The 15,364-nt window shown below is 37.4% G+C and overlaps 1 protein-coding gene across 1 annotated transcript; it reads right to left on the reverse strand.

Annotated features, from left to right (window-relative positions):
- Positions 1–2,888: 2,888 nt before the first annotated feature.
- On the reverse strand, positions 2,889–15,016 carry LOC104075724 (poly [ADP-ribose] polymerase 8-like). The gene is made up of 10 exons (XM_009576318.1): positions 14,950–15,016; positions 13,540–13,607; positions 13,127–13,175; positions 12,192–12,304; positions 11,954–12,026; positions 9,897–9,966; positions 7,976–8,052; positions 6,979–7,048; positions 3,900–3,984; positions 2,889–3,268 (listed from the first exon to the last, which is right to left on the reverse strand). The coding sequence occupies exons 1-10, from the start codon at positions 14,992–14,994 to the stop codon at positions 3,166–3,168; spliced, it is 753 nt and encodes a 250-aa protein (XP_009574613.1). The 5' UTR covers positions 14,995–15,016; the 3' UTR covers positions 2,889–3,165.
- Between the last annotated feature and the right edge of the window lie 348 nt (positions 15,017–15,364).

Genomic DNA, 15,364 nt, shown 5'->3' on the forward strand with positions numbered 1-15,364 from the left:
TGCTCTATCACCAACACATGTGCATGATAACAGAAGAAGGGAAAAGCAAGGGCTTTGGGGATAACACAGGGTCTTTGCTCAGATGACCCTGGCTTTTTATTTTTCAACCCCTGGAATCCGTGTGAATGTAAGTATTTGGAAGAATTCGGCAATATGCAATTTCCACCCTTGGATAAAACCACGAGGGAAAAATCCTTCAAAGAAAATCTCATCCTCAGGCTTTTTCATTCCAGTTCTTGGTGATAAAATCTTTGTTTCAGCTTTGAAGTTTACTATAGAAGGGCTATTGATTTTTGAGTAACAAACCCCCAAAGAACTTCCCTCTTTTCCCTCACCTTTTAAAAATGATGAGAACTAATACTTTGTTAAACGATCTGAAGACTCGTGTTCACCTGCAGATAATACAACACCTTAGAAGTTTTTTCTCGTTAATATATTGGCTAAAGAAAAAAGTGACTGAGTTACTGCGTAGCAAGTGAATTTCGATTTAATTCAATTCCTGTTTGTGTGTGACACTGGGCTTGTGTCCTTGCACTGTCCCCTACAGTGTGACACCCTCCCAGGTGACCCAGCTGCCCTGGTGCTGGTGCTGCTCCATACCTCCTGGCTGTGTTTCTCCACACTGCAGTTTCGTTCTCCTAGTCCCTTTTCCTGCCATGCAGTGTGTGGGACCTGAGCTTGTAATGCTGCCTGTTAGTAACTCGGTAGCTCCTCTTTTTTTTTTCCTTTCCTACCAGCACACCCTTTGTCCCTTCAGAACTACCTTTCTCCCTGAAAGGTTTCACCCTCTGCCACTGCTTTGTAAAGCCTGTGCTTGTCACGGTCTGCCTCTTACTCTTGGCCACCCTCCTCTCCCCCATTTGTAAGCCAGCCACCTCAGTACTCCCTGAAGTGAGCCCCTTACAACAGCAAGGCCTCCAAATATCTCAGAGCCCTGCTTTCCTCCATGCTGTCCTTTCCTCCTGCTTATCCACCTAAAACAAACCTCTGAGCAGTCTTAAAATTTGGCAGAGATGTATTTTCCCTCCCCTTTCCAGTGGTTGTACTTACGATGGCACCATGCATGGCCAGTATCATGACCCCACCGAGCAAACCAAGGCTGACTCGAGCCATAGCTACATTCCAGGTTTCTTCCTTCAAGGGGTTCACTTGTGACCCTGCTGCAGCTTGAGGGGATAGGGAAGATGACTGCTTACTTGGCTTCTTCAGTTCACTCACGGTCATCTTTCTTTTCTCCTAGTTTTTTGAGGAGGCCTCTCAGAGTGGTGGACTATCAGTCCAGAAAGTCAACGTAGGGTATCTTTGTGGACTTGCCTCCTAGTTTCTTTTTGTTATGCAAAACATAGTGATTCAGACACATGTGGCAGGACAAATTATAGAGAGATGGTCATTCCAGGATTTCGGCTCCACTTCTGAATTATGCTGATTTTGTGCAGTTACACAACCTAAGGCAGTCTTTATGTAGACAGACAAATTTCAGGAATCCACTTTGTTTCAAGAAGTTAACCTGTGTCCCAACACAAAAGGTAACAATTAGAGTAGTGATTCTCAAGTTAGGGGTCCACCAAATGGGGGTGAAAGTCAACAAAAATTCAATAGCAAAACAGGGATTTGCAAACAGGATTGGCTTTACAAGTCTGGATGTGAACCCAGAAAAACTGAAGACCCCAGCAAGTAAGTTTGGAATGCTAAAATACATCTCCAAGTATGTGCTCCTAGGCCCAGTAACACTATTTTACTTGTAGGGCGCTTCAATTGCAGCAAGTAATACGGGAGTGTAGCTTCAACTAGAAAGAAGGAATCACCCATTACAGCGTATCTAATGCAGTTCTGTTTAAAAGAAACAAACATGCCTGCCTGTACTCTGTTGTGCTGTTATTTGGCGCTTCAGTATCTTTATTATGAAAATAACATAAGAGAGGATTCAGTCTATTTTTGCTTTCTGAGGTGGCTTGTAATAGTTGCACAGATGAGCAAGTTGAACTGCTCTCCATATTCAAGGTGTGATTGATGCTCCAGGATCGCTATCGTGAGGGCTGCCAAGGGCACTCATCAGGGCACAGGATATGCTTTGTGCCTTGGAGACTGGGCCCCTCCCTACCTGTGTTGCCATCATGCTCACGTGGAAAAAACAGTTGTTAATTTAAAGGACAGAGAGATTTGAATTGGTTTGTTTTCCCTTAGGAATAAATTAATATTTCACCAAGAGAAAATCAGTAAAATTTTGCATTTGTTTGTATTTTCTGATGTACCAACAATCAACTCAATCATGTAAAAGCCTTAATTCAGCATGTACTTTTAAATATGTGGCTAAATTTAACCACAGAGCAGTTTCACTGAAGTTAAGATGAAAACATTAAAGAACCTTGTTGATCTAAAGAAACTGTAAAATCTAGTATATAAAAACCAAATTTGTAAAAAGGAAGTTAACAGCTTCAGGATTTCCAGGTGTTTGCTAGGCTTGTATAATTAAAAAATGCAACTAAGCTGTTTAATGGATAAGACAGCGTTTCCACAGAAGATAAAGAAAACTAAACATACACCACCATATTCATTATTTTTCGGATTGTTTCACTTATTAAATAAAAAATAAAATCTTTTAACCTTTGACTCTAAATCCTAGCTGCATTTGTGTAAAATAAAATGAATCAAAGATAGCTGCAGGTAACCAATCTCTTTAATTTGACATGTTCCAGACAACCTTTTATTGTGTTTAAATATGAGAATATTTTACTTATTGCAAAGTATCCTGCATAATACAGGTGCTCCGCTATAAAATCTTCTCTCTCACTTATAATTCAGTCATTCTAAATTTAAAATACCGGTATACAGTACTAAAACCTCCAATTGAAGTTTAATATAAAAATATCAGCACAAAACTCCTTTTTAAAGTCTGTTTATTGTGAGCAACCCAAATGCCTGTTTAATTATTATTAGTTGTAGTATATTAATAGACTTTGCACCCCTACAGTTGCTAATTCATACCATCTCAGGTATTTTGATGAGATAAGAAACACTAAGTAAGAAAACAGTTAAGTATTCAAAGGGTTAATTTGCTTAGAATAATAGTAATAAATTAGTTTTTTGCATCTTCTTCAGTTCAAAATCCAGCTTTGAGACTGAGGAAGGCTTCCAAATCACATCAATTAAATAAGAGTGGTCCTTTTAACCAGTAGCAGTTTGATTGCCAATGACTCGAAGAATCTCTTTATGAATGCTTGGTTCCTGTGTATTTATACTTGTATCACCCACTTGACCATCTTCATAACTAAAAAAAAGTACAGAAAATAAAATCACATTAGTGTTTTATTAATCTACCTAAAACCATCCAGAACTGTTTCATTCAATAATCAAGAGTGTTTATTCCATATGTTAACATGTTTCTGTTAAAATGCTCCTGCACTTCACCATTACATAAGGATCCTAAAGTTTAGAGAGTGAAGGGTGGTAAGGCTGCCATTGTCATTGAAACGCTGAGGCTGAATAAGCCACTAGCACCCAAAGGGGACAAGTCATAGGTGAGAGGTGAAACGCTCACATCATAGACAGGAAGCTTTTAATGAATTCCTCAGCTTTAAAACATACAGCCAAATAGAAATTATATTTTACGATACATGGATAGACTTATTGTAACATGAGGTAATGCTATAGCGTGGGAAAAATCAGTAACTCTCCATTCATTTATCCTGTAACATAACACCTACTAAACCTTTGTCACTAGCTTATCCATACATTTCCTAACAAAAGTAAGTACAGAGAAAGATAAAAAATGAAGTGATACTGAGAAGAATTAGGAAGAAACGTCTTTTATCTACTTCAATTACAACTATTGGAGGGAATATGGGGAAAAAGGTCTAGGACAAACAGAAGTTGAATGTTAAAAGAAGCTTTGTACTCACACAAAGAAAAATCTTGTACACACGTGATCCGTATTGGGAACTACCCATATCTCTCCATGTTTGTGCAGATCGGATGAGGTTATCACTATCAGGGAAAGAATAAATTTCACAGTGATGAAAACATGCCTGGAAAATACTGCTTTAAAAGATTTGCTTTTTTATACACTTTAGATAGCCTTCTGGGAATGTGTAGTTTTCCACTGCATGTCTGTGGTGTGGTGTAGACTCTGAGTTGGCTGCTGGTACAAACAGGGAGATGAACTTGATTCCAAATATGTTATATTTTCCAGAAAACACAGATGCTTGATGTATGGGAGCCAGTTGTTAATTGAAATGAATAATGAAAATGTATGTTTATTGAAAACTGATTTTAAATGGCCATAGGGCTGTTAAGGACGATCTGAGTCAACTAATCAGCCTTTGGAACAGAGATATTTGTGTTTGATGATGGCTGAGTCAAAAATAAGACATTAAAGATACAGCCTGAAACTGAGATATGACAAAATTGGGATTTGCAATACTACCAAATATTATAAAAAATTAAGCATAGCAATTATGACTCAAGGGATCACAAAGCTTGCCAAAACTTGCTCAATGTTTAGAAAAGAGCAATGTATTTGGTGATAGGTTGTTTACCAGCAGAATGAGGACAACACAGGAAAGAAACCTTTTTATTGCTAGGCAGAAGCTATACCATCAATCTGTATTTGAAAAGATTTCTATAATGCATTTGAAAAGCATCCTTCTGGACAAGTTGTCCAACTGTGGGACAAGCAGGGTCATGGTGCGCTGGCTGAAGAACTGGCTGAAGGGCAGAGCTCAAAGGGTTGTAGTGAATGGGGCTACATCTGGCTGACAACCGGTCACCAGCAGTGGTCCTCAGGGCTCAATTCTAGGGCCAGTTATGTTCCATATATTTATCAACAATCTGGATGCAGAAGTTGAAGGCACCATTAGCAAGTCTGCTGATGATACCAAACTGGGAGGTGCTGTTGACTCTCTTGAGGGACAGGAGGCCTTGCAGAGGGATCTAGATAGATTGGAGCATTGGGCTATGATTAATGGGATGAAATTTAACAAGTCGAAATGCCAGATTCTGCACCTAGGATGGAGTAATGCCGGGCACAAGTATAAATTGGGAGAGGAGTGGCTGGAGAGCAGCACCGCAGAAAGGGATCTGGGGGTGCTGGTGGACAGCAGGCTCAACAGGAGTCAGCAGTGCGCCCTGGCAGCCAAGAGGGCAAACCGCATCTCAGGGTGCATCAAACACGGTATAACCAGCCGGTCAAAAGAGGTGATTATCCTGCTGTATTCAGTGTTGGCGCAGTCTCACCTGGAGCACTGTGTGCTGTTCTGGGCCCCCAATTTAAAAAGGATGTGAAGGTCCTTGAATGCCTCCAGAGGAGGGCAACAAAGCTGGTGAAAGGGCTGGAAGGCATGTCCTATGAGGAGCAGCTGAGGACTTCGGGCTTGTCTAGTTTGGAGGAAAGGAGGCTGAGGGGTATGACCTCATTGCTCTCTACAGCTTCCTGAGGAGGGGACGTGGAGAGGGAGGGGCTGGTCTCTTCTCCCTGGTATTCAGTGACAGGACACATGGTTCAAAGCTGCGCCAGGGGAGGTTTAGACTGGACGTGAGGAAGCATTTCTTTAACCGGGAGGGTGGTCAAACACTGGAATAGGTTTCCTAGAGAGGTGGTTGATGCCCCAAGCCTGTTGTGTATAAGAGGCATTTGGACAATGTCCTTAACAACCTGCTTTAACTTTTGGTCAGCCCTGAATTGGTCAGGCAGTTGGACTGGTTGATCATTGTAGGTCCCTTCCAACTGAAATAGTCTATTCTATTCTATTCTAACACTACCATGAATAAATGCATATTCAATTTTTATACCATTTCTTCCTAGAGTTGTAATTTTTAACAAACATTTATCTCCTGTAATTAATTTTATTTAAAATCTATATTAACCACCTCCCCTAAACACTTCTTTTCACAGAAAAATGAAGTGAATATGAATGATGTAAAATATATTTTACCAAATATTTAAAATTCACCCTTATAAAATTGATACTCCATTAGTAACTGTGAAGAAAGAATGATATGGATGAAAAAGTCCTTGTGAAAGATGTAATTTTTATTGAGAAACTTCAGGCGTTAAAAGACAAGTAAATTCTAGTAAACCCTACATTGATTTCATATCTTCTTCTGAAAGTTTTAGAACTAAACTTACGTATTTTTCTGTCCAGATCAAATTGCATTTTCATGTTGACTGACATCTCCTTAATCATATTAAATATTTCACTTGAACATTCTCAAAAATATTTATATTTAAAAGTAGCATATATAGCTTAAAGCTTCCGTTTTGAAATAACATCTTTTCCACTGTCTGTCTTTTTACTTTTAAAAATAAACAAATGCTCCAAATGAAGGGCAAACTGAGTTTAATATAATTTCTTTTTGTTTGGCCAATGACACTAATTACCAATTACTGGTATAATTCTTATTCAAATTTCATAATTCTTTGTTCTCAAAACCTGCTGAGGTTTCATTAGTTATTAAAAGAACATCCAAGTCTTTCAGGAATGACTGTACTCCTATGCACTGGATTTTAACTTCACAAAATTTCTGAAGCAGTCAGAGAGAACAGAGCGGTTACCAGATGAACAGTATATTTGCCTGAACTGTGAAAAATTATTTGGAAATTCAACAGAAAGCTGTTTTTTCTGACTTTAGTGTTTAATGAATTTGTCAAGAGCTTGCAAGAAGTCAGTGTTTTAAATAAAGGCCATGACTTGGGTTATCTTCGTGGCTCAGGAATATGATCACATTTGAAAGACAGACCAGATGATCAGTCGCTACATGCATATGATTATTTCATGAAAATTCAGCATGTGTTAGAGGTTTTGTTCGAAGAGGGAAATGTTCTGAACGAACTGAAATATAAAGGTCAGCTATTAAGCAAGCACTCGTATGCCTACCAGTAGTGTCTCAATTAAAAACAACCAATACTGGAACTAAAGGTCTCACTGATTTGCATCCACTGTGTCCATGACTAAAACAGTTTTTCAAGGGCTTTCAGCTTACCTTCACATAAGGCTATGCATTTTAAGTTACGGCTTTGCAAAAATTGTGACTGTTGTCCTTTCTTCTGTGACTGAGATGTAAAAACATGAGAAAACTTAATTAGTGCAATAAGACAAACTGAGTGAAAAAGTAACAAAGGAGAGGACTGCTATTTTCAGTGGTTTATTAATGAACAAAGACAGAGGCAGTCTTTCTAAAACATTTCTATTGTATTTCTAAATGTAATAGAATTTCTAAAAACATTTATATTATTTGTTTGGATTATTGTAGGAGGGATTTGAACTCCTTTATCCAGAAAGAAAAGTTCCTAATTATTACAGAATGAATAATATTATTAGAAATATCAGACTGTTATTGATAAACAAATTGATAGAGAGAAAAAAAAAGGTGAATTTGATCACCGATTCTTTGGCCACTACCGTGATATTTTACTGGCCTTCCCATTTCGGAGGGCTTCTGCTGTTACATACCAATCTCTCTCCAATGTAGTTTCTATGCTAACTATGGAGACAGATGTAAGATTTCTTTCTCAAAATTCAGCCCTACACATAAATGCTACGAGTTTGCTTTAGATAAAGCAGAATTGTAATGGTTTAATATGTAAAAACCATGAAAAAGAAGAACTGACTTCCTATAAATGAAATGCTACTCATTTTCCAGCAATAACCACTCTCAATTGCTTTTGCATCATTCTTCTGCAAGTCTAGAACTCAGAAAGCAAGGGCTTGCTAAGGGTCATAATGCAATCTATATTTCATTTTCATTCTCTTCCTAAATTCCTCTGCTTGGAAAAGAAGGGCACAAGTCCTGCAGTATACTCTGTAAATTGTTACTAAAAGCAGTTGGGCTGTATTTGATGTTTGCAGTCTGATGTTGTTGATTTTGTTCAATAAAATAAAACTGTTAACTTTCACACAGGGAGTATTACCTCCTTTTCAGCTATCAAGTTCCCCAGCACAAAACCATAAATCTTCCAGAGATGGTTGATGTATTGTACCTGTGATATATTACTGCCCTTACTGCCTGAAGCTGGTTCATCTTTAGCTGACACCTTCTGCTGCTTCTTGTTCATCCCTAGGAATATTAAAATCATGTAAGATACCCTGGCATACAAATACCATAGTAAGCAAAGTAAAGTATGGAGAATGAAACAGGTAGCACAGTGGGAATCACAGACCTTTGCATGGCACCCAAAAAGCTAGTTAACTTTGTCATAGAATATCTCAATTTAATCCTGCAAATTACCAGTACATCTGCATGTATTGCAAAGACCTTAGGAAAGTCAAGTTAGCACTAAGTAGGTGCAAAAGCAGATAAACATGAGCTGAAATGCCACTGAATTCAGCTCAGGAATGCTCTTAGGTGGTTGCTTAGCAGAGTTGCATGTCAGCATGTCTTGAGTCTAACTGACCCTATTCAGGCTGACATAACACAGTCTGATTTACTGGGAGTGGGATAGTAAAATCACGAGAGAAAGAACGTTAGATATTAATCTTTAACAGTTTATTTAGACTTATTAAAAGTCTAATTAATTTTTAGGAGTAGTTAATTTATTTAAAGATTTAAAGTCTACCTTGGTTTAATTAATTTATCTACACATAAAAGTATTAAATTATTTGTCAGCCACATTGGATCCAATTTCCATCTCAGAAATCTAAATACCTACATTTGTGCCTTAGATCTCTGTTATGTTTCTCATGTTGGTTTATATAAAATTCTTGTATTGTATGCTACTACAGACTTCCTTGTCTTTCCAGTATCCCATATTTCTTGGCAGTTTGAAAACACAGACTGAATTATAGGGAAGTTTAACTCTTTGAAGGAACAGGGAGTATAGGATTCCTCTGTGGTTTTTATTGGCATCATGTACTAAATACTTCACAGGAACACAGGAGGAGACTGGATGGAAGACACCAAGAGAGGTAGAGAGATGAGAAAAAACACATTGAAGTTGACAAAGCAGTGTTGTCCAAAAAGAAGGGCATTTAGTTAGATAATGGTACTGCAACCTGCACTTTTAGTGAGTCCTAAAAAGCTTCCATACTTGTGTAATCTCTGAAAAGCTAAAAGTGCATTTAGAGATTATTAATATTGAAATTGAGTAAATAGTAGTAAAAAATGTTGAGCTCTTAAAATAAATTGTGACATCACCTAAAAATACTGAAAATCAGAAAGCATAACTACAACTCTCAGAATTACCTACATGCACACAAACACACATTCAACTATACCCGCACTTTCATATGTGAGGAAAGGGTAAATACAACATACCTAAAGGAAAAAGTCACCGTATTTTAAAATCTCTTAAGTTTCTTAATACACACATTGGTGTATCTTGCTTCTATTATGCTTCTCTTCATTATTTAATTCTTACAAGGAAAACTCCGCACGACTCACTTTTGGATTTACTGGTGGGACAAATTATGTTCCCTCCTCTTCTAATGCCAAAATAAACACACTGTCCTGTATTTTCTATGTAACCCTGACATGGTAATACTTGGGAATACTCTTAAATATACACAGTTGAACATGTCTATTGATGAATATTTGTTTTGTCAGATCGCGTCGTAAAAGCCCATGAATCCATAGATAATGTTAGATGGATTTAGGCAGATACTGACAAAAAATCACAAACACAAAGTTGAATTTCCACTGTATAATCAAGACCTGCTCCATTACACACAGAATCCAGTATTAGCTATTATTTAGTTCAAGCACAGTTTCAAGATACTCAGCACCTTGGAAAATGAGGACGGGGACTTAATAAGGGAATTTAGATTTTCTCTTTTTTGAATAAATCTTGGTCAACAAAGATAAAATTCAATACAGTGTTGTAAACAGCGAAGCTGGTAAGAAAAGCAGTAGACTAAGACACACCCCTATACTTCTCCAACTTTAGAGTGATTTATAAGTATCACCTGAGTAACCAAATGATATGCTTGACAATGGACTAAGGTATATCCCACTTCCAAACATTGCACCATGGAGCTGAAAAAGAGCAGAGTGATTGTTTAACATTAATTTGGTTATCTGGACAAAATAATAATGATAGGAACAGGTCGTAATGTAGATAAACATCTGCCCCACTGCACTAATTTATTGCCTGGTAGTAAATGGTGTTCAAAGAAGTCTTGAAAAAAAATCATGCTGCAAATATACAATTAAAATACTGTATATTCTGGAAACCATGTCCAAATGCCCAAACATAATTTTACATTAGATTCATACATAAAGTCACATTTCCTGTTTTTAAATCTAACATTACTATGGGGGATGCTTACCAAGGGTGCTTCTGTACATGGCCAAATACACTTCAGCCTTAACAAGGCTGTGTAAGCTCAGCATGTGTCTCAGATCAAAACCTTGGCAGGAAGCACAGCCTAAGCCAGCCTCTGTGAATCAACAGCAGCAACAGCTGCTTTTATTTTCTTTAAGGTACGAAGCGAAGAGATGGTGATGACACTGGTCATATGCTATAGAAAAATTTAGTCACTAGTTTAGCCTGAGTAGTGGAAGAATGGGTTCAATCAAGCTTTTGCCTGAGCCAATTCAGACATGCATATCCCATCACTGCAGGACTGCACTTCAGCCATAAAGCTACCAGCTGTCTGAAAAGAGTAGAGGAAAAGGAAGCCTCTTCTTCACTAAGGTCACGGTTCCATGTCATGAAGCTTGGGCTAAGCAACAAAAGTAAGCACTTTTTATTAGCCCTGCAGTCATTTTCTTGTCTGGAACGAGTGAAGTATGCGATTCACTTCTCCACCAGGGACTGACCGTTTTGTGTGGAAAAGCCTTTAAAGAATACACATCAAGTAGTTGTTGGAGCACAAACGAGAACCCAGAGTATCTCCCACCTAGGTAGATGTTATGACCACTGGGCTTCAGAGTCATGCTCACCCTTATTTCCTTTCTCTGACCCAACGATATTTACATTGTCTCTGCAATGTGCCAGAGCTCTCATAGGAATGAGCAAACATGCTTTCACTCCTCCAGATCCTACAATGTTGTATAGGACCCTTGGTGAGTAGATATGTTTCCTGACTCGTTGGTACTGGGATAAATAGGATGAAGAGGGCTCAGGATATGCCTTAGGTGTGTGAGAGATCTAAAAATTATGACTTGTATAAAATAGGGCTTTACTGCTTCCTCCTAACCCCAGTATCTCAACTCTCAACAAAAAAATAAGCATAAACAAAGGGGTTTACTTTGGTGAATTTTAGTGTGTAAATCCTTCTTTCTTGGGGAATATTCTTCCAAAGATACTAATAAAACCACCCAAACCACTAAAAGGAACAGCAGAGATTTCTGTTCCCTTTTTTTCAGTGTCTTCTGTACCCCGATCCTTAGCCAGCACCCTGGGATCTTCCTCCAAGGTTATCACAGCCTCAGCTCTGGGGAAGAGCTGTCAAAACCGTGATGCTAAAATACTCTGAATTACAGCTCCCTGGTCCCTCTGGTACTGCCTATTTTGCTCTGCAATAGTGGTCTCCTGATGATTCAGTCCGAGAAAACAAACTGAAGTTTGCAATAGCTCCCTCCTGGCCAGTACACTCATATTTCCATTCCCCAGGAAACAAGAAGAGAAGAGAAAATGCTGTAAACCCAGTTCCTGTAAATCTAGTATGCTGTCAGATCCTATAACATGGAGATAAGTTTATGTAGCTCTAAATTTTAATCCCAAGACTGCTTTTAAGCAGTACCGAGCCAAGCCTCCTGGAGGTGCTGCTCTGCAATGTAAAACTGAAACACTGATTCCAGCAATGGGATTTTCTAGCTATTTTACCAGACAAATTATTTAATTTTAATTGCATCGGAAAAGTAAATTTCCTTTTCCAGGAAACAAGAGGGTATTTGAAATCATCCCTTTTTTCCACCTAAATGACTACCAGAACCATACCCCCTGAAAACTTGCCTAAGCTAGCATGTAATCAAGCATGCACAGGTTAGCTAAAGTCTCTTTAGTCTACTTATTTACCTGCAGCCTCGTATTGGAAGCAACAACTAAGCCGTTCCTCAGGATGGAATGCCAATTTTCAATGTGTGAACCACTGAAAAAATGAAAAAGCAAGCTTTAAAATCCACTGTAAAATGCAAAATGAAATCAGTAATCCCTTAGAACAATAAATTCACAGCTGTAAACCTCAAATGGCAAGAACAAAAAAAATAGCACGGCATTTTGATAACCTTTGATTAATATGAATATATGTACTTACTGAAATGCAAAGGTACTTCCGTAGAGATTTTTAGCAGCTCGGAAATTGGATTCTTTGGCTGGTGGACTGCTGAGAAGTAGGAACTGGTGGGGAGTGTGCATAAACTTTAGTTGCTGTAAAATATATCAGCGCACAAGTGAAAAGAAGTTGATTAACACAAAAGCATTGTATTTCCATAATGGTAGTTCTTAAGATACCATGCTGTTTTGCACAATACGTGACTGCATCTAAATAACTACATGAACTAAATTGAAATTGGTCTCATTACCATAGTTTTTACCTGAAATCAAACAGTAAAAATGTCTTTCAGTTTATGAAACATATGGAAGTTTCTGAAACAGATTTCAGCCTAATATGGCTCTAGTAAAGTAATTAAATGGAACAATTTCATCATGGTATTCTGATCAGAGCTGGCTTTGAATTAAGGTTCAGATTTGAAAGGTTGCAGATTACTATGCCCTTAATCAGAGGATCAGAAGCACACATACTCAGAAATGAATGTCAGCACCACCCCTCTAAAATTCAAGAGCTATACTCTTTTTAAGGTGTACTCATATGTGGATCTCCAGGTACACCATGTTTGTGTGCACTGCTTTCTGTACAGTTCTGTATCTAATATTCTATATGGTAACAAAACAAATAGTGAAGTTTTTCTCACCCAATCTCAGATGACTACAAGGTAGACACTTGTGTTTGAGCTACTCACCTCAAATAGGCTTTTCCTGAGCATTATTCCTTTGACCGATTTAAGATATTCACAATATGATTCTATGAGTCATGACCTGAAACTGCCTATTTCTCTCCCTTGTCTATTAATGGAGTCCATGTGATTAGTTTGAATGTAGACACCTACGTTTGGCTAGGAGACTCCCACCTAAAATGCTAATACAAGCCATGAGAAATGAGAAAATAATAAAGAACCCACAGACACTTACCCTATTCACTGGTAGCTTCACAATATGTGATCTATTACTAGAAATAACCCTAAAATAAGAAACAGTTAGATGTATTAGTCATGGTAACCAAACAGAATTTTTCTTCTTAAAAATGTGTTACGAATGGCCACCACAAAGCACCCAGCTGCAGGCCTTTGAACCTATCAGATGGAAATAGACCAAATCTTGACTAGAAAATGAGATCAGAGGCTGTACAAGTAAGCTGGAGTCTTTCCAGTGTTTTCAGAGGGCCCAGATGAGGCCCAGAAACAGTCCAGAAACACCTGCAGTTGCAAATGTCAACCCTGATGTTAATTCTTAGGGTGAGCTTATACCAAATTACACTGGTGAAGTGATTATTCATTAAACTTGGTACTTTAATAATTCTCATCTCATGTGAGTCAATTTTATACCATTGTAGAAGAGGATGTGCAAGCGGATCTTGTTTATCCATCTGCTTCTTTATTTCCAAGTAAGGTGCCTAGAAAAGAGTAATTACGTTCTTTATTTCTAGTTGAAATCATAAGGTTAAATTTTATATGTTACATTGCCCATGATTTCATCTATTAAAACGAATACATGGGACTCATTATTAGGCTTAAATCACAGTTTTACTGACATTTAGTGTTGTACAGTTATAAGTGTGTTTTGACAACAACAAGAATTAATATAGCAATTATTTTCCCTGGAGTAAAATAATAACCATATAATTAGCATCAAAATGAGTATATTCTAGCAAACGTTGGTGATCTCAGGGAGAACAGCAGAAGACGTCTATTTATGTTCGGCTCTTGGATTAAGAAATTGGACTGGAACTTCACAAAATTAAGTCTCCCAAAATACCCCAAGAAAATCCACTCCATTTTTTTTAACTGTTTCATGGTATAACTGGTAAAGTAAAATACCGTATCATCTTATAATCCCTTTGAAAACCTTTCTTGATTTCAATCACAGTGCAAAGCATCCCTTTAAAACTCTGCAGTCCAAGAACTATTTTAACATTTTAAAAGAGCAAAATGGTGGTTATTTTTCTTTTTAAAAGACATTATATTAGGTAACAGAAATACCTGATTTTTAAAATTTTTACAACATGTTACATTAAGTAACAAAAATATGTGATTTTAATTTTCAATTTATTTTACTCCTCTCTATACACCTCATTCTTCATTCCAGAATCCCAAAGTACTTTACGAATTCATACAGAGTAAGATTTATAAACTGTTGTGAGGTTACATTTATATAGCAGTTGGAAAAGCAAGGTACATGGGAGAGATTTCAATAATCAGTTATAATCAGCTGGGCTGTTTGGGAAAGGAAGTGTAACAATAAACATAAGTATGGCTATCAGATCCTGCCCCACTGGGAATATTGAGAAATCATATGGTAGTAATCCCAAGAGACCCAACCTTCCAAGTCCCCAACCATACTTAGCTCATCAAGTGTTTTGCTATAATAGACGTAAAGCTATCATTCAGAATACTGTCACAAAACCAATTTCTTTTGCTTTGGAAATAAAAGACCCAGTTTGGCTTTGATATTTCCAGCAATGCAGCAGTTGGTGATTACCTTGTTACAATGTCCCATTCTGCTGTTATTATCTCTTATTTAAACTTCAAAAGATCTGAGTTCTACTTCATCACTTTTATTTGACTGCCATTATGGATACTCTAGGTTTGTTATTTTTAACACACATTTTAATATTATTACAGCTCTATAGGAAAGAGATGAGACTGTTGACTTCCCTACCCATCATAGGCAAGCAATATAAACATCTTCCTAGTTCTAGAAATAGCAGTTAAGGTAGGTAAAGATTTTAAACTCACCTGTGTCATCTCTCTAATAGAAGTGATACTGTCCAATGCTTTCATGACTCGGTCATAATTCTTCTTCTGATGTAGCATAAAATAAGCAAATAAATTAAAAGAATATTAGTCTTTGGCTCTACAAAAACTGAATTCTTTGTGTGTGTATGAAACCAAAGCTAGGACGAATGTTCAGCAAACCAATCCTTTCAAACATTTCTAACCAATAGCTTCCTTCCACCTCACACATAGACTCTCTTATTCAAAGTCCAGGAAAATAGCCCGAAAAAATGTTATCATGATGGTTTTTCTTTGAATTTCATTGGAATCTCCAACATGCTCAAAAATTAGCTCACCTTTTAAACAAATATTTGTAATTAAACACAGGTTCTGACAATTATTTGGACACCATGAAATGACAGAATTCTCCATACTT

Source organism: Fulmarus glacialis, unplaced genomic scaffold (genome assembly GCF_000690835.1).
Source record: "Fulmarus glacialis isolate BGI_N327 unplaced genomic scaffold, ASM69083v1 scaffold33304, whole genome shotgun sequence".
Taxonomy (NCBI): domain Eukaryota; kingdom Metazoa; phylum Chordata; class Aves; order Procellariiformes; family Procellariidae; genus Fulmarus; species Fulmarus glacialis.